Consider the following 24,717-nt stretch of genomic DNA (forward strand, 5'->3'; position numbering starts at 1 on the left):
GGTTTTTTCCCCAGACGTCAGCACAAGGCGGAACAGGGGCTGAGGAGGGAGCCGGACTCACAGGGCAGCCGTGATTTTTCTTTTTTTTTTTCTCATTTAAAAAAAAAAATTATTATATTTTTTATCTTTTTTTTTTTTTTTTTTGAGTGTGGGTGGGTTTTTTCTTTTTTTTTTTGGGGGGGTGGGGAAGGGGAAGGGGGCCGGGGAGCGGCCTGGCACCTTGGGGTGGGCTGCGGGCTGGGGGTGGGAGCCATGGACTCGGCGCCAGCCTTCGCCATGGACAAGCCGTTCGCCCCCAGCGCCGTGCGCGGCCCGGAGCCGCCCGAAAACCCTCAAAGCCGGAAAAACTTCAGCGTGAGCCACCTCCTCGACCTGGAGGAGGTGGCGGCCGGTATGAACGGGACCCCCCCGGCCGGTCCCCCGCCCGCCGGTGGCGGCAAGGCCATGCCGGAGCCGTCGGGAGGCAGCAGCGGCAGCGAGGCAGCACCCCAGGACGGTGAGTCCCGCCGCCCCGGGATGGGCCCCCGCCGATTTGGGGCAGCTTTGAGGATGGGGTGTTCCCGCTGTCCCCCTCCCCTGCTCCGGGCCAGGCTGCGGCGCCGGCGGCCCTTGCGCAGCGCCGGGCACCGCGGACAAAAGGGGATCAGTGTCCCCCCGCGGCGGGGTGGGGGCGACCGGGGAGGCGGGTGGAGGCGAGAGGTGACCCCCGTTGGGCTGAGCTGCGGGGCTGCCGACACCCCGATGGCTGGGGGAGAGGAACCCCGCAGCGGGGGAAAGAGACCCCGCACCGGGGGAGAGGGACCCCGCACCGGGGGAGAGGGAGATCGCACCGGGGACAGGGGGCTCAGAGACCCCGCACTGGCGGAGAGGGACCCCGCACGAGGGACAGGGCCGTCGCACCGGGGACGGGGGCACAGGGACCCCGCACCGAGGAGAGGGACCGGCTGTCTCCCGTCGCCGCGGCGGGTGCCGGGTACGGGACGGTGCCGGGCAGCCGGTGCGTCCCGGTTCTGCGCGGCCTGCAGGGTACCTCTTTCCCCGGGGCTCCCCGCCTCGGTTTCCAGGCCCGGGGAGCGGAGGCGGCCCGGCGGGGCCGGGGAGACCGGGACGCAGCGGGTCCTCTCCCGGCGCCCGCCGCAAAGCGTCTCCGGGCCGGTAGCACCGGCAGCAACGGGCCGGCGGGGACAGAGCCGGGCAGGCGGCGCTGAGCCAGGGCTGGGAGCGGGGACAGGGACCGACCCGGGACCCGGCTTTGTGGCGCTCGATCCTGGCAGAAGGCTCGTTTTAACGGGACAGCCCCGCCTGCCCGGAGGCTCCGCGGCTGCCTGCCGCGCCGGGCAGCGCGCATCTCTCCGCCGGCCCCGGCGCATCCCGGCTCTGGTGCCTGGGGCGGGAGCGAGGAGGATTCGCCCCGTCCCTGCGGCAAAGCCTCTGTCCGCGGGCACCCGACGGCCCCCAAAGCCCCTCCGGAGCCGGGGGTCCCCTCGGGGCGCAGAAGCGGCAGAAGGGAGACAGGACGAACGAGAGAGGGGCAGAGCATGGGGTGGAGGTGCAGCCCGGCCACCTCCCCACGGTCCGGGCTGTGGTGCCCACCCCGACTGGGCTTTGGAACGCCAGACTTGTTTTCTGCGGCCCCTGGAGCAGAGCCCTGGGGTGCTGACAGCCCTGCCGAGGGCCTGACCCATGCCTGCCTGGGGGTGCACAGCCCACCCGGGTGCTGTGCCAGCGAAGGGAGCTCAGCCCACCCCGGAGGCTGCCCAGACCTGAGATGAGGGGCTCCCAGTAGGAATCCCCCCCATGCAGGGTGCTCCCTTTGACCCCTCCTGCAGCTCCCCCATTGCGTGCAAGTCTGAAGCATCTTTCTCCCACCCAATCTCACTCCCTGCACAACCTCCTTCCTCCGCGGAGAAGCTCCCCCAGGACTCCCAGCCTGCCTCTGCCTGGGATGCTGAGGGCTGGGTGAGGCTGGATGCCGCTTTCTGGGATGGTATCTGATATTTTCGGCGTTATTTTCCATCTTCCCTCCCCTCCCCTTCCCTTGGGTTTTGTTTGTATTTCTCTCATTGCCTTTGGGACTGTGGGGAGGTTTTCGCCCGCTGATGTGACCGTACAGGGGATCAGTATGACGTGTGGGATCAGCACCGCTTTCGAAAACCCAGCCCAGCCCACACCAGCCAGCTTGTCTCATGGGGCTATTTGCAAAACAGCAGAGAAACTATCACCCTGCTGAGCTCCTAACGCACCCCAAAGAGGCTCAGGGGAGCGATCCAAATACCAGAGAGAGGCAAGGGGGCTAGCTGATCCCCATAAGCCCATTTTTCACCCTAAACGCCTATTCCTCCTGGGGTAGAGGCTCTGGGGGTTTTGGCCCACTGATCCCAGCACCACTGGACCACGGGGGATTTTTCCCGTTAGCACATGTTTTGGCGAGGTTGCAGAGATGAAGACACCGTCAGCATCTGGGATGCTCCAACAGCCTGTCCAGGACTGGAAGCATCTCTCCCCCTGAACCCACGCGGAGAGAGAAATACCTGAGTGATGGGAGCTGAGAGCAATGAGCAAGAAGAGAACAATGAAATGGGGAAAACCTGTGTCCATGCAAACATCGACCTGTGAGACCCGTTACCCACTGCTGCTGCCTAAACTGGGATTTAATTTCCTAAATGGAGACGGGGAGACTATAAATACCCAGCAAATGCCCTGCCCTTGTGAGTGTCAGCCTTTTGCTACACATCTGCGATGCTTTCAGCATCAGGGTGATGACAGCAGAGGAACTTTTACTGGTAACGTTATCTTTTATTGGCATCCTAAAGTAAAACAGCCTCTCAGCATTTTTTTTCTCTCGTCTTCTTCACCATCGCATTTTTTCTCTGCCAGATGCGAGTTTGGAGCCCCACAGGTTGGTGGCAGTGGGTTTATTACTAATGCAAATGGACCCTGGTACCCCAGTGTCTCTCTGCAGGATGCGGCTCTGTGCTCCAGCTGGGAAACCATTATCAGGGTCATCGCTCCGGTGGGTTGGAGGAAGAGCAGCCCAGAGTGCAAAGCTGCTGGCACTCCCTCTCCGCGGTTCAGGGGGCTGTGCTGGCACAGGGATGCTTTAGGCAGCCCCAGGCTGTGCTCAGCACACTGCAACTTCAGCAAGACCCTCTCCTCTTCCCCAGGCAGCTGCAGCAGGAGAAGGCTTCTGTTCCTGAGGCTGGTGGGGTTGAAGAAGCTCAGAGCAGAGTTTTATGTTTTGCAGAGGGAGATTCAACCCCTTCCTGCCCTTGCCCGCCACCTCATCCCACAGCCCTTCCCACTGGGGAGGGTGTCTGGGGGCCCAGGCACATCTCTCCTGCAGGAGCAGCCCCTCTGTTAGCCCCTCGAAGGGCTGGAACTTCCCTTCCCACTGGCATGGAGAATCAGAGAGGTCCCCTCCTCCCTCTCCATCCTCAGGGGCTGCTCAACCCCTGCCTTGGCCCCAGCCTCAAACCAGCCCTGAGGGCACCCAGCGCATCCTTGCTGTGGGACGGTTGCAAATATCAGCGGTGCCACACATTGTTCTCATCGAAACCAAAAATTAAGAGGCAGACATCCCACAAGCCAGGCAAGAGTGAGGAAATGCCAACAGAGTGGTGAGGGCTCATCTCCATCCTCATCCTCATCCTCCCCTGGAGTGGTGCAGCAGCCTCCCATCGAAAACCTTCCGCACAACTTCTGAGGTCTTGAAAGCTTGTTCACCTCCTTTCATTAGACTAACAAATAATGTGTAACGCGAAACATCTGTTAACAACAGCCCTTAATGTTCTCAAGATGATAAAGCAGGAGGGTAATTTTAGCCAGCAGGCCTTGACTGATGGCTTTTCAAACAATGAACTTACTTTTGGTGCCGCCTGGGGATGGGAGAAAGAATCGGGCACTGGCTCCGGTCTCCGCTTCAGGGCTGAAAACTCAGAAAGAGCCACTTCTGTCGTGGCCGGGCTCAGAGGAAGGTCTGCGGCCCCTCCGAGGGGGTCCTCTGGCACGGGGTGGGCATGCGTTGCCCGTTCGGCTGCAGCCAGTGGGAGTGGGTGATGGGATGAGGAGATGTGGTGGCCCTTGGGATGTGGAGCAGCTCCTGGAGCCCCTTCCTCAACCCTGGGGCGGCCAGGACCCTCTGACCGGCACTGAGGCTGTGTGGATGCTGAGCGGAGCAGTGACGAAACGAGAGTAGAGGAGAGGCTGCGTCCAAGGGGGCAGAGGGGATTGAGCTGATGTTACAGCAAATTGGTTTTAATCACATAAACATGGGCAGTTGAAAAGGGAGAAGAGAGGAAGGGACCTGGTAACAGTGGAAGAGGGGAAGGGGTTTGCTTTTGGGGTCAAGCGGTGACTGATTGCCACTCCCAGGACTGGGGCACCTTCCCCAAGGCAGAGCCATCCTGGCCGATGTCCCCATGGTGGCCCAGCCCAGGGGCTGTGCTGGTCCTTGATCATGGGACATGTTTTGGCTGCACTTCTCTGCCTTCCCAAATGCCGCTTATCCCCGCTGGACAGGGGACGCAGCTCGGGTACTCCTCGGCTGTGCGGGCAGGAGGCAGTTCTGTAACATAACGCTGCTGAAAAAGGGCCGGGATGTGCCCACAGGGATCTGCCTTCCCTGGGACATCCCTGCACGTACATGGCTCGGCTGCAATTAAACCCAGCATGACGAAGTCGTGGCCGATCCCCTGTGCCTGGCTCAGGGCAATATTGACGCCTGAGGTCAGTGGGGCTGGGCCATGGGGAGCCACCCAAGGTGCCCCTGCCCCATAACACCAGACCAGTCAGACCCCTCTCTCCAGCATCCATCTGCTTTCCATGTCCCCAAAAGTGCTGGAAATCTCCTGAGACTCTCTGCTGGGAGGCTTTCCACAGTTCCTGGGTGACTGCTTGGGGAGGGACGGGGTGTCAGGACCCCAACTCAGGGGAGAAGAGGCTTTGAGAAGTGTCTGATGGACACGGCTGCAGCTCTCCGAGGAGAGGCTCTCATGCTTTTGTCCCCAGAAGGAGAAGACAACAGGGGTCCTGGCTGCTCGGGGTGGCACCAGGACCTGCTTGCCCCAGCCCGGGGGCTGAGGTTGGGGTGCAGTGGGGTAGGAGATGACCCACCAGTGGGCAGAAAGGCTAAGGTTCCAGGTTTACAGCACCCACAGTCCTTCGCCACTCCCTAAAACATTGACCAAAGGTGCCTGGGCGGAGGAGCTACTGTCCATGGCATCCTCCCAGGCTGGCAAATGTCCTGAGGGCCCTTGGTGGGGACGGTCCCTGCACAGCAGAGCCCGGAACGGTGGCATCTGAAGCAGGGGGGGAGGCGAGCCATCTCAGTCCTTCTAAGGCCAGCACAGCTGGGCTGGGTGGCAGAAGGACAGGAGCCATCCTGGCACGGCCATGATTGTCAGTGACAGGACGTCACCTTCACTGTCCCCAGCGACTGCCTGGGGACATTCTCATCCCTGGAGGGCTTCAAGGGCTGCAGACTCCAAGACAAGGGGTTCGTCAGTGCCCACGAGGCTGCTGGAGTGGGATGGTCCCTGGGGGGAGGGCAGCACAGCTGGGCCTTGTGCCCGAGACCAATGCTTGCCCAGTGCCCGATGCTGGCAGGTCCCTGGTGCAGCATCCATCATCCGTCAGCGCGTATTGAGTAAGCGCCAATTAATCTGGGCGGGAGCTGCCCGCCCCGGCCTGCCTCCCAGCCCACCACATTTGTTTGCGCTTAGTGCGAGGCTGGCGACAGGCGAGGGATGGATGGGGAGCCTGATGTGTCCTGGCTCGCCCAGACGGTTTCCAGCCGCTCACGAGGAGACCAGTGTATCCCAGTTAGGAAAAAAAAAAAAAGGGCTGTGGGGAGGGACCCCGGAGGGACCCACCCTGCACCCGCCCAGGCTGCTGCGGAGGACACAGGACAGCCCCAAACTGCAGCGTGACCCCTCCAGCCAGGCTTCCCATCCCTAGCTGGGACCCCTTTCCACTCCAGTTTTCTCCCTGTGCCATTGCCATGGGACACTCTGTCCCGCACGTGGACTGCCTGGGGGTCCCTTGTCCCATAGAGAGCGGGGAACTGGTTGTCCATGTCTCACCCGTCCAAAAACCACGGGGTGGGTGGCAGCGATGCTTTTCCCACGGCATGAGCAGGATGAGAGGCTGTTAGGTCCCAGCCCTGCCAAAACCAGCTGGAACAGCACAGACTGTTGCCAGGCGCAGGCAGGGAGGGACCCAAGGGTGGGGGTCACAGCTGGGAGACCCCAGGTCTAATGGGGCTTCTGGCATGGGGCCCACCCCAGTACCACTGCTCTGTGCTTCCCTGTGCCCTCCAGTGCTGAAGGGTGACACCTGCTCACCACCTCTCTCCTCCCGTGGTGACACCCGCTCTCACCATCCCGCTCCTCTCACGGTGACGCCCACTCACCATCCTCCTCCTCCTCGTGCGCTGGGAGGATGCAGTCAGGCTCTTACTGACTGGTGGCACCTGGGCTCCAATTTGGGGAAAATTTGCCCCTGGATGGGCTGAACACCCCCACCTGGGCTCCAGGCTTCCCCCACCCCAGCTCGGGGGGGCTCTGGATTGGAGCGGGGGCTTTTGCAGCCCCAGGAAGCAGCTCTGCTCACTCAGAGCCCTCCCCAGGGGCGCAGAAAAATACATACCAGCACGTTTTGTGCAGTATTCGCAGGGCTCTGTGGGGTCCCCGCACATGCTTGCGTCTGCGCCAGGGGAGCCGCTGCCAGAGGGTAAAAAGAAAAAAAAACTCAAAACCAGATCCTGGGGAGATGAGTCCCCTCTTGCTGGGGAAACCCGAGAGCCATAGCAGCCTTGGTTGGGACAAGAGGGCAGGAAAATCACTTTTCCCCCCCAACTTCTCATTGCTGGGATTTTTCTCCCCTTGGCACCCCCAGCGAGGCAGGTTTTCGGCAGGCGTTGCTGCGGTGGATACTCGTTCCTACTCCCCTCTCCAGCAGGGAAAGGGCAGGAGTATGGGACAGAGCTGGAAAAGCCACCGCCAGACAGGGTCCGGAGGGGACAGGGGGCTTTGCCCCACTCCCTTGGGGGCCCCGGCAGCACCCAATGATGTGCTTGAAGCCCCAGCAGCAGCTCAAACGCCCCATGGCACGGCCATGCCCAGCCCAGGATGGTGCTGGGACATGGGGACACCTTGCCCAGCCCCCCCCAGGCTGTTATGTCTAGCTCGACCAGGAACAGCTCAGTGCAAGACTATTTCCCCTCTCCTTTTGGGCTGTTATTTCAGGGAACGGGACTGATTCACAGGAAAAATATGAAATTTCGACTCCACACAGCCAAGATGGGTGAATTTCAACGAATCAGCATTTTAAGAGAGCCTGGGCGTGTGTCTGTAGCTGGGAGGCTGATGAAATGATTTGGGGCTTTGAGGCTGCCTCATTAGAAACCCTCCTCTCTCCCAGGGAGTGGGGCTGATCATCCCTTCTCCCAGGGCTAATTTCCTCTGGCCATGAGGAATTATCCCCAAAAAGCTGTAAAATATGGAGCCGCAGGGATGAGGTTTGAAGCAGGATGGGACCCACATGCTTTGGGGCTCGCAGGAGCTTGGTGTCCCCAGGCTGGCATCATGTCCCCTCCCTGCAGCACAAGCAGCAGCTGGAAGGAGTTATCCTCCCAGGATGGGATCCTGAGCCACCAGCAGACTCGGAGCATCCTTTAAAATGCCGGGGCAGCGGGTTGTGGCTGAGCCGGGACTGGGCAAGGGTTTAGATCAGAGTTAACGTGTATCATTTTTTTTCCTGGTTGGAAAAACCAACTGGGAAAAGGGTAAAAGCGTGGTGGGCAGAGGCAGCCGTCCCCTGCCCGGTCCCAGTGCCTATGCGGGGCCAGCAATGTGGGGTCAGGGAGGATGGAGAAACAACCCCTCCTGGAGAGGAAGGACCGATTTGGGGTTTCAAGGCAGTTTTCTGATGCCTGCCCGCCAGTGCTGCCGTGGCACTGCAGAACCGGGTTGTTTTTCACTGGAAGCCCCCAGATTTCCGAGAATTAAAAAGAAAAATCCCACCCTCACCCTCGAGGCATTCCCAGCGTTCGCCTTCACCCGAGGGACACATGGCTGTGGGCGATGTTTTCCAGCCTTCCCACGGCGTAACGAAACGCCTCGTCTGTGCTCAGCATCCCTCGCTGGACACTTCCCCGCCCTGCACCTCTCCCGGGAAACCAGTGCCCCCGGGACCTGCTGGGGGCATCACTAGGTATGCGGGGAGGGGGGTGCAGCACCCACCCACGGGGCAGCCCCTGGTGCACAGGCCCCTGCTAACGGCCCCGGCTACGGATCCCATAGCAGGGAGGTGGGGGTAAATGGGATGCTGGTGTTGGAGGAGTTGAGGGAAATTGTCCCAGCTCAGGGGGCAGATGCACCCCTCTCTGGGGACATTAGGGGGACAGACAGGGTCCCCCTTGCCATCCCCCACCCCTGCAGCTCCGCTGGGGCGCAAACAGCAGCTCGGGGGACCACAGGCATTAATTGAGCGGGAGATGTAACGAGCCCGCGGCGCTCCTCCTTCACCCCGGGGCTGGGGGGAGGCAAACGGCCCCCCGGGAGCCAGGGCCGAGGGGAGCAGCTCAGGTCCCGGGGGCGGGGGGGACGCCAGGCGGACTGGGAGCCTGGAGCGAGCGGCAGCGCCAGCCGCCGTCCCCCTCCCCTTCCCTCCCCGTCCCCCTTTGGAGCGCGTATAATAAAGCAGCTTTTTAGCTGCGGCTGCAGTGATAGATCGGGAGGAATTGTGGGGCTCTATTAAAGTCTGTGTGTCTCTGAGCGGAGACTGTGGCTAAGCCCGGCGCCAGGCTCGCGCGTTGAACCAGATGTGGAGAGGCGCCATCCTTCCCCGCCGCCGAGCGGGAGAGGCGGCCGCCTTCACACGCAACGACACTGGCGTGCACATGGCGGGGAGCGCACGGCAGCGCGGGCGGGAGCGGGGTGCTGGGGGGGCTGAGCCTGGCACAGGGCTGGGGCGGGCACAGGTCGTGCTGCCAGGGGTTGTGGGGTGCAGCCTGAGTGGTGTGGAGCGCTGCGGGGGGGGGATTGCGTTACACCCCGAGCTGTGCAGGGCAATGCAACATGTGTATGGGGGGGGGGGGGTGGCGTTACACCCTGAGTTGTGCGGGGGGGGTTGTGTTGTACCCCTGTTCATGCGGCACATTGGTTGGGTGGGGATTGCTTTGCACCCCGAGCTGTACAGGGCAATGCAATGTGTGTAGGGGGGGTTGCATTGCACCCCAGGCTCTATAGGGCTTTGCAACGTGTGTGTGGGGGGGTGATTGCGTTGTGCAGGGGGGGGGTTGTGTTGTGCCCCTGTTCATGCAGCTCATTGATGGGTGGGGTGGGGATTGCATTGCATCCTGAGTTGTACAGGGCATCACAGTGTGTGTCGGGGGGTTGCATTGCACCCCAAGCTGTACAGGGCATTGCAGGGGGAGGGAGTGTTGCACTGCACCCTGAGCCATGCTGAGGAATTGTGTTGTACCCCAGGCCGTGCAGGGCATTGCTTGGGTGGTGCAGGGGCTACGCCGCACCCTGAGCCATGCAGGGCACTGCAGGGGCTGGGGGGGCTGCATTGCTGCAGAGGGTGTGTTGGGGTGGGAGTAGCAGCAATGCTGTGGGGAGCATGTGGGGGACCCCGCACACAGCATTGGGCAGGTGGTGGGGGGCACAGAGCCTGGTCTGGTGGCAGTACAGGGGGCTGGGAAGCAGCACAAGGAGGGCATGGGATGGGGCATCACCAAACCCAGCAGAGCTGTGGGGCTGCTCCTGCCCACAGCAGCGTACTGGGGGTCCAGGAGAGGGAAAGAGAGGAGGAAGGGAGAAGGGGGAGAGGGAAGGCTGAGAAAGGAAGGACGGAAGGAAGGCAGGAATGTCAGAAGGACACCATCCTGCTGGGGACAGCCGTGGCTGGCACCTCGAGGGGCTGGCTGCCCTGTGACCTGGCACCCTGTGTCTCCAGCGAAGGTGCAAAGCAGAGCGTGTCCAGGGGATGCTGTGGAGGGGACACGGGTGACGTGGGGACGGCCGCTGGCGCGGTGCTGCTCGGGGCCGTGCAGGGCTCGGCGTGGGCCGGGACAGCCACCACGCTCCTTCCCCATCGATGTCACTTTCTCTGCTGGGCGGCCACATGGCTGTAATTTGGGGGTTGTAAATACCTCTGGGGAATTTTTAAATTAAAAAAGTAACTGTTTTCATTTAAATTAAAAGACATTGAAGCATTTCTATTAGTATTAGAGGTTTATAAAACTTAAAACAAATGTCGAAACTAAACTACCAGGCACCGTCCACTTCGCGAAGCCCTTCGCGTGTTCAGCACGACCTGGTTACCCATCGGTGGTGAAGTTTTAATGGGATTTGTATGAGAGGGCCTGGAGGTCCCCAAACATCAGTGCCAGCATGTTCCTCACTTTGCTCCTGGCCAGCAGGGTGCTGGGGTCAGGGTCCCCAGGGTGGCAAAATGGTGCTTGGGCTCCCTGGGGACCCAGAGGGGATGAAGGCTTGAGGTGTCGAAGGCAAGGGTCTCGGCTCCGCCGGGCTTTGCAGAAGTGGGACCCTGATGCAGCTGCCCTCACCCTGTCATCTCCGAGGTGTCCCCTGGTGTCCTCCCCACGACTGGCACCTGCCCCCAGCAACCTGCTTGCCATCCCTGCCGTCCCCACGATCCCCACGTGCAGCTCTGCTTTAACCTGGAAACAGTTAATCGGGCTGGGTTTACCAAAAAAAAAAAAAAAAAAAAGATACGAGCCACTTATTAAAATGAATGTTTTACAATAAATTTGGCGAGAGGCCACCGACCTCAAATGAGAACCAGACTGGAGGACAGCGATGCTGCTCGCTGGCGAGGCTTTCCGGGATGTCTGTGTATGCAGGCGCCCGCGAGGGTCCTCCTCGGAGCGGCGGTGGGATGGGGTCCTGGATGGGGGCTCGTGCCCATCCTGCACCCTGGCCAAACATGCCACTGCCCCCGGTCCAGGGATGCCGGCCAGTAGCCATGGGATGGGCTCTCGGCAGGTGCCAGCACTCGCTGATAAAACGGGCTTCAAAAAGGAGAGGGGAGTCGGGTCGGTGGAAGGAGGTGACAGGAGATGACACCATGGCGGTTCCCACCCTTCCCCTTGGTCCCTGCCCATCCTCTTCTCTCCCCCTGGGCAGTGACTCTGACACAATGGGGTCCGTGCTTTAACCTGGTGCGCTGGAGCTGGGTTTTGGTGCCAGATGCCATCGGGGCTGGCTCGCTATGGGCTTTTGCTTATTAAATTTCAAGAAACCACCTTTTTTTAGGGGCAGGGGGCAGGAAGGCTGGGATCGCCATGCCAGGGGTCCCTGGCTGGGAGCCAGCCCTCTGCACAGCTTTCTGTTATGCAGCCCGGGCTGATTAGTTTTATTTTTAAACACCGTGCAAAAGTCCTGGCGAGCTCTCGACACCATGATGGTCCAAGGCACCCGCCACCCCGTCCTCTTCCCACACCTCCAGGGAAAACCACTTTGAGTTACAGCTGAGTTCTCAGTGGAGCTTTGCATGTGCAGGCGGGTGCTGCTCCCAGGGCCGGCGCTTGCACAAGTCTCATTAGTGTTAATTAATTACACATGCCCCGTGCCCTGCTGGGAAACTGTGTCACCTCTTATGTCAGGCAGCCGCGCGAGAGCGATGCTGGCACCTCCGCGGCTGCATCGTGGATGCACCAAACAGTGCCTAAAATGTTTGCGGGATGGGGGGATAAAAGCAGCATCTGTCCTGCTCAGCCCTGATGCGGGATGCTAGGGTCCGTCCATCCGTCCATCCTGGCATCATCCATCCTGGCATCGTCCATGCTGGCATCCCCTCGTTGATGGCTGTGGGCAGCCACCGTGGCTGACCCCTCTGCCCGGCCCTCCCCCCCCCCCGCTGCGGAGCCCGGGGCTGACCCAAACCCCAGCATTTTGGCAGCGGGGCCCGGGCCGGCCGTTTCCCCGCGCCACAGAAGCCCCTTCACACATCTGTTAACCATCACCGGTGCTGCCATGCTCCGCGCTCGCCTATTTTAACACATGGCATAAACGACGCTGGCAAAGCAGGGAGGCTGCAGCCCGGTAGGTGCCGGGGGCTTTGTCCCCAGGGGCATCCTGGGGTGCTACAGCGGTGTGCGAGGCGCAGGATGGCCTGAGCACTGGTCTCGTCCCACCACGAGAACATCTCCTGGCCGGGAGATGAAAGCAAACTCCCCCGGTGAATGCCGCCTTGCTGGGGAGGCTCCCAGCTGCCCAGGCTGGGGGAGAGCCAGTGCCTTTTGTTGGTCCCCAGGCCGCCACCGTGGGGGCTGGCGGATCCGCAGGAGAACAAAATTAAAATTCCTGATCCCCCGTCGGTTGGTGCTGCTCTGTGCTTGGCCCCGCTCGGCGCTTCGAACCCACCACGGGGCCTTTTCCCGAGGCGCTTGGCTGTGCCATGGCTCAGCTTCGGCTCAGCCGGCTGAGCAGCTTCTGTCACCCCCAGCCCCGAGCCCACAAGCATCTGCCCGAGGAGCCCTTTGATCTGACAGCCTCTTGGAGCATCCCTGGGCAAAGCTGGGAGCTGCGGCACAACACACACCACGTCCCTGTGTCCTGTCTCCGCCTCTGCCTCTTTGGCACTCGCAGGGGACATCTTAAACCAGCACTGTCACAGACGAGTTCCAGAGGCTCTGCATGGCCCCAGCCCCATCTGTGAAAGGGGGGACCCCAGAGGGGAGTGAACCCCTCTGGGCTTCACGTTTCCCTGTGGTGAGTGGGAGTGATGCCAGACCCTGACCATGCAAAGCCAACTGGGGCAGCTGACGGTGACCACCACGGTGCCACCGTCCCCAGCAAACTCATGCACACAACGGACTTTTGCCAAGAGTTTTTTCTCCTCACTCTGTTATTCCTCGTGGGGGAAATCCGGGATACCCTGCGGGGAGCAGTATCCCAGCATGTTCCCCACTCGACTCCTTTGCGGCTCCATCCCCGCAATGACCTGACACAACGGAGGTGACGGCAGCGCTGGAGCTGGGACAGCCCATTGTGTCGGGCTGTGGTTGCAGCCTCCTCCGAGCGCACGGGATGCTCTTGGCAACTCCCAAAAGCCCTTCGCCAGGCTGGGGTCACCCGCTGCCCCGCGCAGGCGTCGTCCTGGGAGGCAATTTTTTGCTTGCAGATCATGGAGCCCAAAGGATGTGCTCAGCACCCCAGGTCCCGGGCTGGATGCCCTGGGCTGGTGCCACCCGTCAGCGGGTGCAGCCAGGCAGTCTGAGCCCTGCAGCCCTGCACAATGGCCCTGGCCCCGGCCCCGGCTCCTGGGGTGTGCAGGAGCCAGGCAGCTGGGAAAGCGCAGCGAGAGGCGTTGCTGAGCCCTGCGCCGACACCATTGCATGGCTTTAAAGGCTGTTTCTGGAGCAGTTGTTTCAGAGGAGGCAGATAGTGCCAGGCTTGACAATCTGGATCCTGCCACAGGCTCAGGGCCAGGGGCCAGGACACTGGGTACATCTTGGAGCCAGTGAGCCCCACAGTGGGGTCTGTCCGTGTCCCCTTCTCCAAAGGTCTGTCCACAGGCAGACGGTTCCCACCCCGGGTAAAAGGCGAGTGACGGTACCATCTCTCCCAGCCGCCGGGAGAGTGGGAGAAATTCCATTCCTCGTGCTTCTCAGCCCTCTCCCACCAGAGCTTCATGGCCAAAGATGTTCCCCAGCCCCTTCCTGCTGCCTGACAGCATCCCACTGACCTGCCTCCTCCTTCGGGGAACACGGCTGCAATTAATTCATTGAACGCTTTTGCTGACGCAGGAGACGGCCGTGCCAAAACACCGTTCCTGGGGCCTGACCCCAGCTGGGTGAGCACCGTGCTGGGCTGCACATGAGCTTATGGCATGGTGGGAAGGGCAGTGAGGTGTTCGGAGGGGGGGACTTGTCACATCAGAGCCTCGGGGCTTTACCTGCGGCAGACAAGTGCAGCTCCATGGATTTCACCAGCTTTGGGGGCATCCTCTCTAAATCACAGCGCACAGCTCGGCTGGCCGGGTCCTCACCTGGCTTCTCCAGCATCTGATTCCCCTCTCTTCATCCCCTTCGTCCTTCATACCCTTTATCCCCTCTCTTCTTCCCCTCCTCACTGTCACACCTTGTCTCTCTCATGCACTTGGGTTTTGCAGCAGATAAACCACCTCCGCCCTTGCTAAAGAGTCGGCTTTGAATCTGCTCACAGCTCTCACCTGTGAATTCGGTGGCCGCTGCTGGGCTGGGACCATCCCTAAGACAGGCAGCATCCTGCAACACAGGGCTCCTCCTTTCCAGGTTCCTTCTGGTCCCAAAACTCTGCTAAGCATCACGTTCCCACTGCATTTGCTGCACTAAAGATGAGGATGAGCCAAAAAAAAGGCTGCAGTGCCACGGCAGGGTTGCAAGCACAGGTTGGACACATCCCTGCTGGGATGCAGGGATGCTGCCGGCTCTGCTGGCTCTCCAGAACCTTCCCAGCTTGCTCAGGCTTTCAGTTGGACATGCCACGATGGGTGCTCAGACACCACACCCCATCCCCGGCATCGCCGCCGAGCAGTAACTGCAGCTTCTGGGGGTGCAAAGGGGAAAAGCCGCCTGGGTGCGGAGGGTGCAGCCTGCACACGGAGCATCCCTGGGGCCGCAGCATCACCAGGCAGGATCCTGCCGAAAACAAGGTGTCCGCAGGGCTGGGGGCAGCGAACGGCGGTGCTGGGTGGTTTCTGGCTGGTGCAGCGGCGGCTCCATAACCATAAAACAGGCTGCTGCTGCCTGTCAGTGCGCGCGGGCTAAGGCCCTCCCGGGACAGCCTTGGCCTCTTTCTCGGTCCGGGCTTTTGCTGCTCCTTTTTAACAGAGACACTTTTCCCCCAGCAAAACTGGCAGCCTGTAAAAACGTGTCAGCGTTTCAGTTTTTTCACAATTAATGAGGTGAAACATCCTCGGAAACATTTTGCTGTAATGTTTCTCCAGTAGCTGAGACTTGCCCCTCTCTTAAATTTTTCATGTACGCCACTTGAGCCGAGAAAGTTTCCTTCGGACTCAGCACATTTGGACCCCCCTGGCTTCAATGACCCCCCCTAGAGCCACTGGCATTCCCGGGCTCTTCATGAGGCTGGGGCTGGGCTGGAGGGGGAGCAGGGAGCGAGACGAGGAGGTCGGAGCCCGCTCCTGGCAGCATGGGAGCCTGGGGAGAAGCTGGCAACCCCCGTTCCCCAGGGACACCCCGTCCCCCGTGTCCACAGCTTGTTCCCAGGGTGGGTTTGGACCTCACAGCATTGTGCCGAGCAAAGCTGGGACTGGCACCTCATGGGCAGGGCTTGGTGGCCCCAAAGGGCTTCTCTTCCAGGTAGTGGGGTGAAACAACCCAGAAAACAGAGTTACACCAATATGGTTTTGTCCTGAGCTGCGGCGCCATGTTGGCCTCATGCACCCAGGCTGGGCTCACTGGTGGGTGCAGGAAAGGCCCCGCAGTTGGGCAACCTGGCACACATGGAGAGGCACCTTCCCGGCTGCTTCTCAGCCCCGTGGGCATCCCAGAATGATTTGGGGAGATTAAAGACCTGTAACGGTGTAGGCAGCTCCCACCATCGCTTCTGTGATAAACCCCCTGGGGACTCCTGGGCTGTTCCCACCCATGTCCCACGGTAGGGCAGCGCTGGCAGTAGCTGCTGGAAAGGGGGTTCAGCTGTGCTCAGCTGCCCAGGCACCCCCATCACCCCCGGCTCTGGGTGTCTCAGCTGAAGGTTAGGGGATAAAAAGGAGCTGGGAGGGGGCAACTGCCAAACCCAAGTGCTTTGGTCCGGCACTGCTCACCGCAATCCGAAGGGAAACGCTTCCTCCCCATTGCATGATTTAGAGGAACAAGTTAAACAATTGCACATGAAACTTTGGCGGACGTCATCGCCGGAGCTCTCCTCGCTTCCCCCGAGTGTATAAAGGGATGAAGGGAGTCCACATGTTTACCGAGAGAGACCATGGGAGAAATGAAAGACATTGTTTTTCCAAAGGATTTCTTGGCTGTAAAAGGCTTCCACCACCCTGCGGCTTCCCTGATGAAGGCCCAGCGTTAATTTGTTAAATCCACATCAAGTGCCCGGAGAACCCGTTGTTTATTTTTGCTAATTCAGCCGGCCGAGATCAAATTGGGGTTTTATTTGTTAAGGATAAACCTTAATTAATAAAAGCTATTTATTTGGTTAGAGCCGGCCGCAGCCTGAGGGTCAGATATGCCATGATCATTATTTCAAGTAAAACAAACCCAAAACGTCTCTCAACAGTTTGAAAAACGTAGAAACTTAGAGGGCTGAATTTATTTGTCTTAGGAAGAATTTACAGCTAATTCCCTCCAGGCTATTTCAACCCTTAAATTATACCCAAGAAGAAAAAAGGGGGAAAAAAATGCCATTCCAGGCGGAGAAGGAAAGTAAATGGTGTGGCAGATCTGATCATTTGGCTGGGGGGAGTTGGTGAAAAATTTAAAGCTTAAAAAGTCTTTGGCAAACTGCTCGCAAATAAATGGAACGCGTGAAATAATTTAACAGAAAACCGTTCGGGGCTCCGGGGTCTGCGACGCAACGGAAAATGAAACACGTTGGAGGAGATGTAGCCTGGGTTTTTTGCAGGAGAGGATTGAACTTTCTCCCTTGTGGCATGGCCCCCAAAAAAGGGGAGTATTTGCACCCCAAAGCCAAGTGGCAGAGCTGGAGCTGGCAAAACCTCTCCGAGGATGTGGCGGAGCACGCAGCGGGTTTTGCAGCATCGTCTGCAGGAGGGACAGGCTGGCAGTCGGCCAAGGGTCCCGGGTCGCAGGGCCCGGTCGCATCCCGGGTCGCAGGGCCAGTGCTGGGCGAACACCGCGCTCTGGGATGTGCATTTTTGCAAAGAAACCCCCTAAACTGGGTGTCCAGAGGGGAGCTGCCTGGCAGCGGGAGACTCGGCACGGTTGGCGGTGAAGCCCACCACCGAGAGCCATCCCGAGGGACGAGCTGCTCTGCCGGAGCGTCCCTGCCCGGGGACGTGGTGGTCCCCGGGGCTCAGGCGTGCGAGCGGCTGCGATTTGAGATGCTGGTTGGGTCTGGCTTGCAGCTGCACGGAGCTCGTTTGTCGCTCGCTAATGGAGGTCGTAAGTCAAAGCCAAAGCCTCGGTGGAAATCTAGTGAAAATTACCTCTTTGCCGCAGCCGGTGGCGGCCGCGCGGGAGGCTGGGGGCTCTGCCAGTGCCGGGCCCCCCCTTGGCAAGCCCAGCTCCCGAAACCCACCCAGTCCTTCCTATGGAAAACTGGTGGAAGCACAGAGGGCAAGAGCCAGAATTGCGACTTGGCCGGTGCTCAGCTGAACTGGCACGGCTCTGACCCAGCAGCTTGCCGGCACGGCATGGTCCAGGCTTGCCGGCGTTGGTGATTCCAGTTGGAGAAGGGTTTTGGGGTGAGTCTCAGCACCTCCATGGCATCCATAGGGCAGAGCACTGGCTCCCGGGCCGCCTCCAGCCCCTGGGCAGGCAGCATTGCCTGAGGTTGGGCATCATGGAGGGGAGGCTGGAGGTGACCCAGGCTGCATCCAGCACCCCAAAACTCATCCACAGCACGGGCAAAAAGACTCATGTCTTTTCTAACATGCAGGACAATTTAAGGCTCTTTTTGTGAAGCACACCGGGCTCGTCCTGCTCTACGCAAAGCCCCTGCGCCTCCCTCTCCCCATCCTCCCCTCCATGTCATCTTTCATTATTCCGTAATGTTATCCCCCCTGTTTTCCCCCTTCTCCTGCATTTTTTTCCCTTTAGCGGAAATTGTAATCAGTGGAAGATAAATACAGCGAAGGCGGCTTGGGGTATGGCTCAGGAGCCCCCTCGGACCTTGGGGTTGGACAATCGAGCTGGTGCCTCCAGCCATGCCCCAAACGAACCCCCAGATCGTAACTGGCAAAGGCAGGGGTTCGGCTTTCTCCATAACCTCCCCAAACACTGCTGTGGGGCAAAAGACAGACGGTGGCGAGCTGGTTTTTGACTTTGTGCGATTACAAACTCTGATTCCTGGAAGCCCGTTGGGGTGGGGAACCAGTTTCCGATTCCTCCATCAAAGTGTCAGCGAGTCTGGTTAAATCCGATTCCTGCAGATGGGCAGCAGCGAGATGGCGGGGGGTCTTCGTGAGACCCACCCCATCCCCTTCCCCAATCCTTCTCCAGTGCCGCGGAGCGCTTCGCAACGCTCGTTTTTGGAAAGCTGATTTGGGGTTATTAAAACATCTTTGATAGAAGAGATCCGGCCCGACTTTGCACGCTGTAAACCTGTCAGGCGCACGCCGCCAGCAATTAGGGTGGCATTTATCTGGTCCCACAAGGCTGCGATGCCTGAGCTAATGGGGAAAAGATGTCGATCCGTTACCAAGGCTCATCCTTGAGCAGAGCAGAGGACCTGGGCAGGCGTCCCGGGTGCAGAGCTGCCTCCCTGCAGTACAGAGATGGGATGGAAAATGAGGGGGGGGGATGAACATGGCAGAGAATTGAGCTGGAAAGCAAAGGTTTGTGTAGGGGACTGGGGAAGCTCTGAGCTCACACACACACTGGGGCACGGTGTGTTTTAGGGGAGGTGTGAGTAGGCATGAAAGGGATTTTGGTCACCAACATCCTCCGAGAAGCTCCCTGGAGCATCCCATGGGGTTTTGTGGTGCAGGAGAAAGTCCTTTCATTAAAATCAGCAGCAGGGGCTGAACAAAATGCCCCAACCACAGCCTGCCCAGGGCTTGCAGCTCTCCAACTACACAGGAATTGCCAGCACCTGGACATATCCTGACCCGACTCTGGTCTTAAATCTCCATCCCAGCACGCCTGCCAGCCCCGTATGGGAATCACTCCCCGTGCCCAGTTCCCGCAGCCATTTAAGCTCTTGCCTCCGTGAGTTTGGGGCAACAGAAACCAGCCAGAAATGGGGCCGGATCCCGCAGAGCTGGTTTCAGAGTTAATTTAAGAAACCTTTCCTCCTCCTTGCTTTCAGCCAAATTAGAGCAGGTGAGAGAAGCCATCACTTATGGAAAAGTCCTATAGCCAGATTTTAAATTGGAGATGAAACCAAAGGGGGTTTATAAATTTCATTTATACATTTACTATGGTTCTGTTGAAATCAGTGGGAAGCAGTGGGTGCCCTTGGTGACAGCACTTTGTGAATCAAGCCCTGGTCTATAATTTCCTCAGAAACCCTATGGGGTGGCCATAAACCCGCAAGGAAATGTCTTTTGCCCTGTTACATCCTGTAGCTCCTTCCCAGCCTGATGGTTCCCACTTCAGTCCCAGGTTCCTGGAAGACTCAGGGACAACCATGGCTGGACTTCATGTATTTTAATCCAGCAGCTCGTTAGCTCGCTGAAGGAAACAGGACCAAAAAAGGAGTTTAACTAAAAGGGGCAACTGGAAAGCAGAGACTGGCAGAACATTTGAAGCTGCAGGAACAAGGGCTGGAGGGAATCTGGAGAATTTTATTTGTGAGCCTTTAAACACGAACAGTGGCGAAGGGCAGCCTGTGGTTTCCTGGCCAGGGAAAGGGCCTCAAACCCACACTTATTTCAGGCACAGCGCCATCCATCATGTCTTTACCCAACCAAGAAGGCCACGTCCCAAATACAAGAGCATGGACCGGTTCCAGCCCAAGGGGTGGTCAACCAAGGTCCAAAAGTACCTACAACACAATAAGACCCAGAGAAACACCGGTGGCTGCAGTGAGGCCCTGCTAGGTGGACAGAGTTCCTTTTCCTCCCCTTCCCATCCAGGGATGCTTTCCTCTTCCCATGGTGCCAGTACTACGACCACATCATGGTCAAAATGGTGCTGCATCCCTGCACATGCCTGGGAGATGGAGAAGGGGGCCGATGGTGGTGCCCAGGTCCCACCTCTGCATCCCTGCCTCTCCTCCCAGTCCAACACTCATCCCTTAATAGGTCAGGCTGTTGGAGGCACCCAGCACTCCCAGGCCCTGGCACTGGTCCTCGCTATAGCAAAGCACCAGAGAGGCCATCTGCTCTTTCCAGGATGCCACTGCCAGCAATGGAAATAAATTTAGCCCTTCCTCCTCTGCCGCATCCCCTGGCACTGTTGGTGCCATCAGCATGGTTTTCAGAGAACAGTGCAAAGAAACTCTACAGTAGCTCTAAGTTTGAACCCTGCTTTGGGAAGAAGGTGATTAGTCCCAGGGACAACCTGCCAGCAGATGTTGGGGTTTCTCTGGTCCTCATGGCTCATCTCAGGATGGGACGGTCTTTGAGACTGGTATACTCAGACACAAAGGGACCATAGGGACTTGATGGAGAGCTTGTTGGTGGAGGTTTCATGGTTTGAATTATTCAGAATTAAGGTCCAAGAAGGTTTTCCTGGCCTTAAAGACCTTGGAGCCCATAGTTTCCATCCCTTCCAGTAGGTTGTTTTACTTGCCCAAGTATCATCTGAAAATACTGCACATCTATTTAATTAGTAACAAGACAGCTTATTAATAAGTATTTCTCTCTTGAGCATATTCAGGGAGTGGTAATTCCTGCCATCACGGCCTCTGCAATGATATAGAGCAGAAAACCCCAATATAACCCTGCTATGAATCAGAATGTCATAAAACTATTAACATTTCAAATAATTCCAAAATACTTTCCCACCAGTAGGTACAGATTGGATCCAGATGCTTTATTAACAGAAAGAATAATTAACCAGTACCTCCATAAGGAGGAATGACAGCAAGACGTGTTCCCCAACTGACTGGGTATCTCAGAAAAAGACTTCATAAACTTGCCTAAACCTGATGATATTAGTGACAAAGAGGAGATTAATCTCAGCCTGGCTGGAAGCCCAGGATCAATACCAAGAAACCAAACTACACCCTCAGCTTCATGTTTCCATGAGCCAGCAAAGCCAGAAATAAACACTGCAGAGGCTGAGCTCTGCAAGACACGGTGGCATTTGTTCCTAGCTCTGAAGACCAGGGTTGGATGAGCAGATGCTCGGTTGCAGTCCTGTGTCACCTTCGGGACACGCCACAGCTGGGGCTTCAGAGGGTGCTGGAGGTGGGAGCTGAGACTCATGTCTCAGAGATGTTTTAGTGCTGAGTTTCCATCGCCATCCATGAAAGCTTGATCTAAACCCTTAGCAAGAGTCAAGCTCAAGACACCCCATGGACATGTTGTTGTTGAAGCAGGAGCTGCCAGATGCAGTCCCAGCAGTTTGGGCCAAGTGCTGCCCCAGAATCCACTGAGACTTGTATTCAAAATCAGGTCTGGGGGATTTTAGCCAGATGTGAAACCACCACAGGTCTTCGCAAAAGTTGGGTTTAACCCTAAGCTCCAGCAGGTCCCAAAATAGGGTTTGATTCTCATGGAGACCACAGGGTTGTACGTACGCTTCTCCCCGCAGAGTCCCGGATGCCACAGGGAGGTACAGAGCAGGGCAGCGTAGAACCCCAGGAGGGCTCAAGCCCAACCTGGTCTCTGTGTGGGGTCTTGCACAGGTCTGGCTCTCATGTGGCCTCTTCTGTGCTTTGCCCACAGGTGAGAGCCTCAGCCCCAGCCGTGGGGCAGCCAAGAGGAAGAAGAAGCAGAGGAGGAACCGCACCACCTTCAACAGCAGCCAGCTGCAGGCTCTGGAGAGGGTCTTCGAGAGAACGCACTACCCCGATGCCTTCGTGCGGGAGGAGCTGGCAAGAAGGGTCAACCTCAGCGAGGCGAGAGTCCAGGTGAGCAAAGGTTTGTGTGGGAGAAAACAACACCCTCTGCTTTGTCCCTGGGCAAGAGCAGGGACCGTCCCCTCTCTTGTTTCATCCTGCACATGACCATGATCGGTAGGACGGATGCTTGGGACATCCCTGCTCTCACCGGGTCCCTGCTGACCACCTTCCCTCCCCGTGCAGGTCTGGTTTCAGAACCGGAGGGCCAAGTTCCGCCGTAACGAGAGAGCAATGCTGGCCAACAGATCGGCATCACTCCTCAAATCCTACAGCCAAGAAGCAGCCATTGAGCAGCCCATGGCACCGCGCCCCACTGCACTGACCCCAGAGTATCTCTCCTGGACCAGCACCTCCCCATACAGGTAGGTGCAGCCACTGGAGGAGCTGGGGAGGAGGTGGTCATGGGACAGGCTGCATAGGGACTGCCCCATCACCACAGGATTGCAGCCCTGTGCAGCTGCTGAGGACACAGAGTTTTATGGGGCCGAAAGGAGCTCATCTGGCTTTGCTTTGGGAACCCATTTCAGCCCCATCTGAGCATCCCCTGCCCACCGCTGAGCAGGCTTCCCTGCCTCCATGCATTTCAGGGCCGGAGCAGGGGCCCTGGTCCTCGCAAGGGATTCACTTGGCCTCGTGCTGACCCTTCCCACATGTCGGCACAGGAGGTGGTATGGGTCCCTTCTGGTTCCCAGCTCTCCGTGTCCAGCCATCTCATCCAAAAGCTCAAGGCAGGGCCTCCTGGTGCATAGTTTGAAGGGTTCCCACATGCATCCAGCCACATAAAAATGCTGAAGCCTTGACTGCTCTTGTGGGAGATGCCCAAGAGGGAATGGCCAGCCTGGCCTGGGAAGCCAACAGGACAGTGTGGGGCATGGGGACTCCTGCGTGGGCCATGCCTCATTCCTCCCTGCTCCCTTCCTGCAGCACTGTGCCCTCCTACAGCTCCAGCGGGACCGCGACACCCACCCAAGGGGTGAACATGGCCAACAGCATCGCCAGCTTGCGCCTCAAAGCCAAAGAGTTCAGCCTCCATCAGAACCAGGTGCCGACCGTGAACTGACCAGGGCAAAGCCCACCCCGTGGCCTCATCCAGGATACAGCGTGGAGCTCCTGTGCCAGTCCAGGACAGATCCACCACCCACCCAATCCGCATGCCACTCATCCAACGTCTCAGCACCTCTCCTCTTCTCTTTCCTTTTGAAGGTAGAGTCAGTCCCAGGCCAAAGTGGCACATAATTATAGCCACATATGGAGCAAACTTGGTTAGAAACTCGCTTTTTCCGCACACCCTTATAATAAAGGCTATATATACACACACACATACCCCCCACGCGGTCTTCGAGGACAAACAGACTTGCCAAGGGAACAAGAATTTGCTTCCAAACATGGAAGGATCTTGGACTATTGGATTTGACCAATTTGGGTATCTCACCCGGAGAGCCAAAGAGTCATTGGGTCTTCTCCTCCCGCAGGGACAGCGTGCAGCGGTGGGAGGATCGCGAGCCCCCCTTTTCGCTGAGCTGCGACTCGCAGCGCTCAACCACGCGTGCGGAAGCCAACCCGTGCATTCGCCTCTTTGTTCGTTTCCAGCTGCGGTGCTTGGGAGAGACTTGGGGAAGCTGACGGCTCGCCCCTGCCGAGGCAGGTCCAGGCCAGGCCCTTGTACCATGTTGCCTGCATTTAGGAGCTGCCTATGCTGATGGAACAAGGCTTTATCGGTTCCCAGAGGGACGAGAGGGCTGGAGCATCTCAACAGACTCGCTCAGAGCCTGCAAGCTCTCCCACAAGCTGTGGGGAGCAGTGCTGGTCCCCAAGCAAGCACCACTGCCCTGCCTCGGTGGGTTCACCAGCGATTCTGCAGAGCCCCAGGTCATTGAACTGTCCCAGGGAAAGAGAAAATTGGAAAAAGCTGTTGGGTTTCAGCTGAGTAGGCGGCTCCCAGCACTCCGTGCCAACGGCAAAGCAGGCTTCGCCTTCCGGAGGCACAGCCTCCCCGTCAGCAGCTCCGCAGATGTGTGCGGGGATCTGGGGCTGGCGACTCCATGGGGGTTGGCTTCTTTAGTTTTGCAGAAAGGAAATGGTTTCCTCCTCATCCCACCCTGCCCTTGCAGCCCAGTGAGGTCGCAAGGCGGGATGTGCAGGGGGATGGACACAGGGTGGGCAACCTTGCCCCAGCCGTATGCTACACCAGTCCTTCACTGGTGGGACTGAGCCACAGAGAGACGCAGCCCCCACCTTCCCCTGCCAACACCGCAGCAACAGGGGATGAGCCAGAGAGATGGAGGTTTTACCCTGAAGACAAAGCCCTCTGGAAACCAGACCGGCCTTTCCTCATCCACTGCAAAGAGCCACCAGCCAAGCACAGGGACACCACCAGCTCAGACCAGTGGCCTGGATGGAGAAGGCACCAGCCCTACTTGCCTAGAAGGGTTTTGCCCTTCTGGGGACTGTAGCAGCAGATTTGAGGACAAATACAGCAATCACTAAGGTGGTTCCTCCAGATAAGTGTCCTCCAGTGTGCAACGCCAAGGCTGAGAGTCCCAACTACATGTGTGCCCACCTGAGTCCCCACCGCTCCCAGAAGCATCCTTTCCCTTTCCCTCTGGGGCTCTCACTGCAGCCACACGTGGTACCCAGTGGCTGTGACACCAGGACCCTCAGCTTCACCCCAGGCAGCACCTGCCTAGGGGGACTCACCCAGCACCTGGAGACCCGATGGGAGAATTAGGAGAGGAGCACATCTCCTCTGAAGGGGGCTGAACCAGCCCCTCCACCCTGCCCCCAGCCCTGGCTTTCTCTGCTCCATCCGATGCAGCCCCCAGATGGGAACAGCCTCCTCCTCCAGCACAATTCACCTCATCCAGGGAGCAAAGTCACCCTAAATACCCATCCTATGCTCCCCACCCCTATTTCCAGGGCTGGTTTGCCTCCCATTCGCCATGCCAGAAGAGGACCACACAGCTCCCCAGACTGCAGCACGTCACCACACAGAGACCTGACAAAAGCTGAGACACATCAGGTCAGGGGGAAGACGGAT

The 24,717-nt window shown here is 58.6% G+C and overlaps 1 protein-coding gene across 1 annotated transcript; it reads left to right on the forward strand.

The window, feature by feature from the left end:
• Nucleotides 1-252: 252 nt before the first annotated feature.
• PRRX2 (paired related homeobox 2) lies at nt 253-22,740 on the forward strand. The gene is made up of 4 exons (XM_086625221.1): nt 253-496; nt 21,505-21,689; nt 21,864-22,042; nt 22,605-22,740. The coding sequence occupies exons 1-4, from the start codon at nt 253-255 to the stop codon at nt 22,738-22,740; spliced, it is 744 nt and encodes a 247-aa protein (XP_086481347.1).
• Nucleotides 22,741-24,717: the final 1,977 nt, after the last annotated feature.

This window comes from Tauraco erythrolophus, chromosome 22, assembly GCF_009769465.1.
Source record: "Tauraco erythrolophus isolate bTauEry1 chromosome 22, bTauEry1.pri, whole genome shotgun sequence".
Classification (NCBI taxonomy): Eukaryota; Metazoa; Chordata; class Aves; order Musophagiformes; family Musophagidae; genus Tauraco; species Tauraco erythrolophus.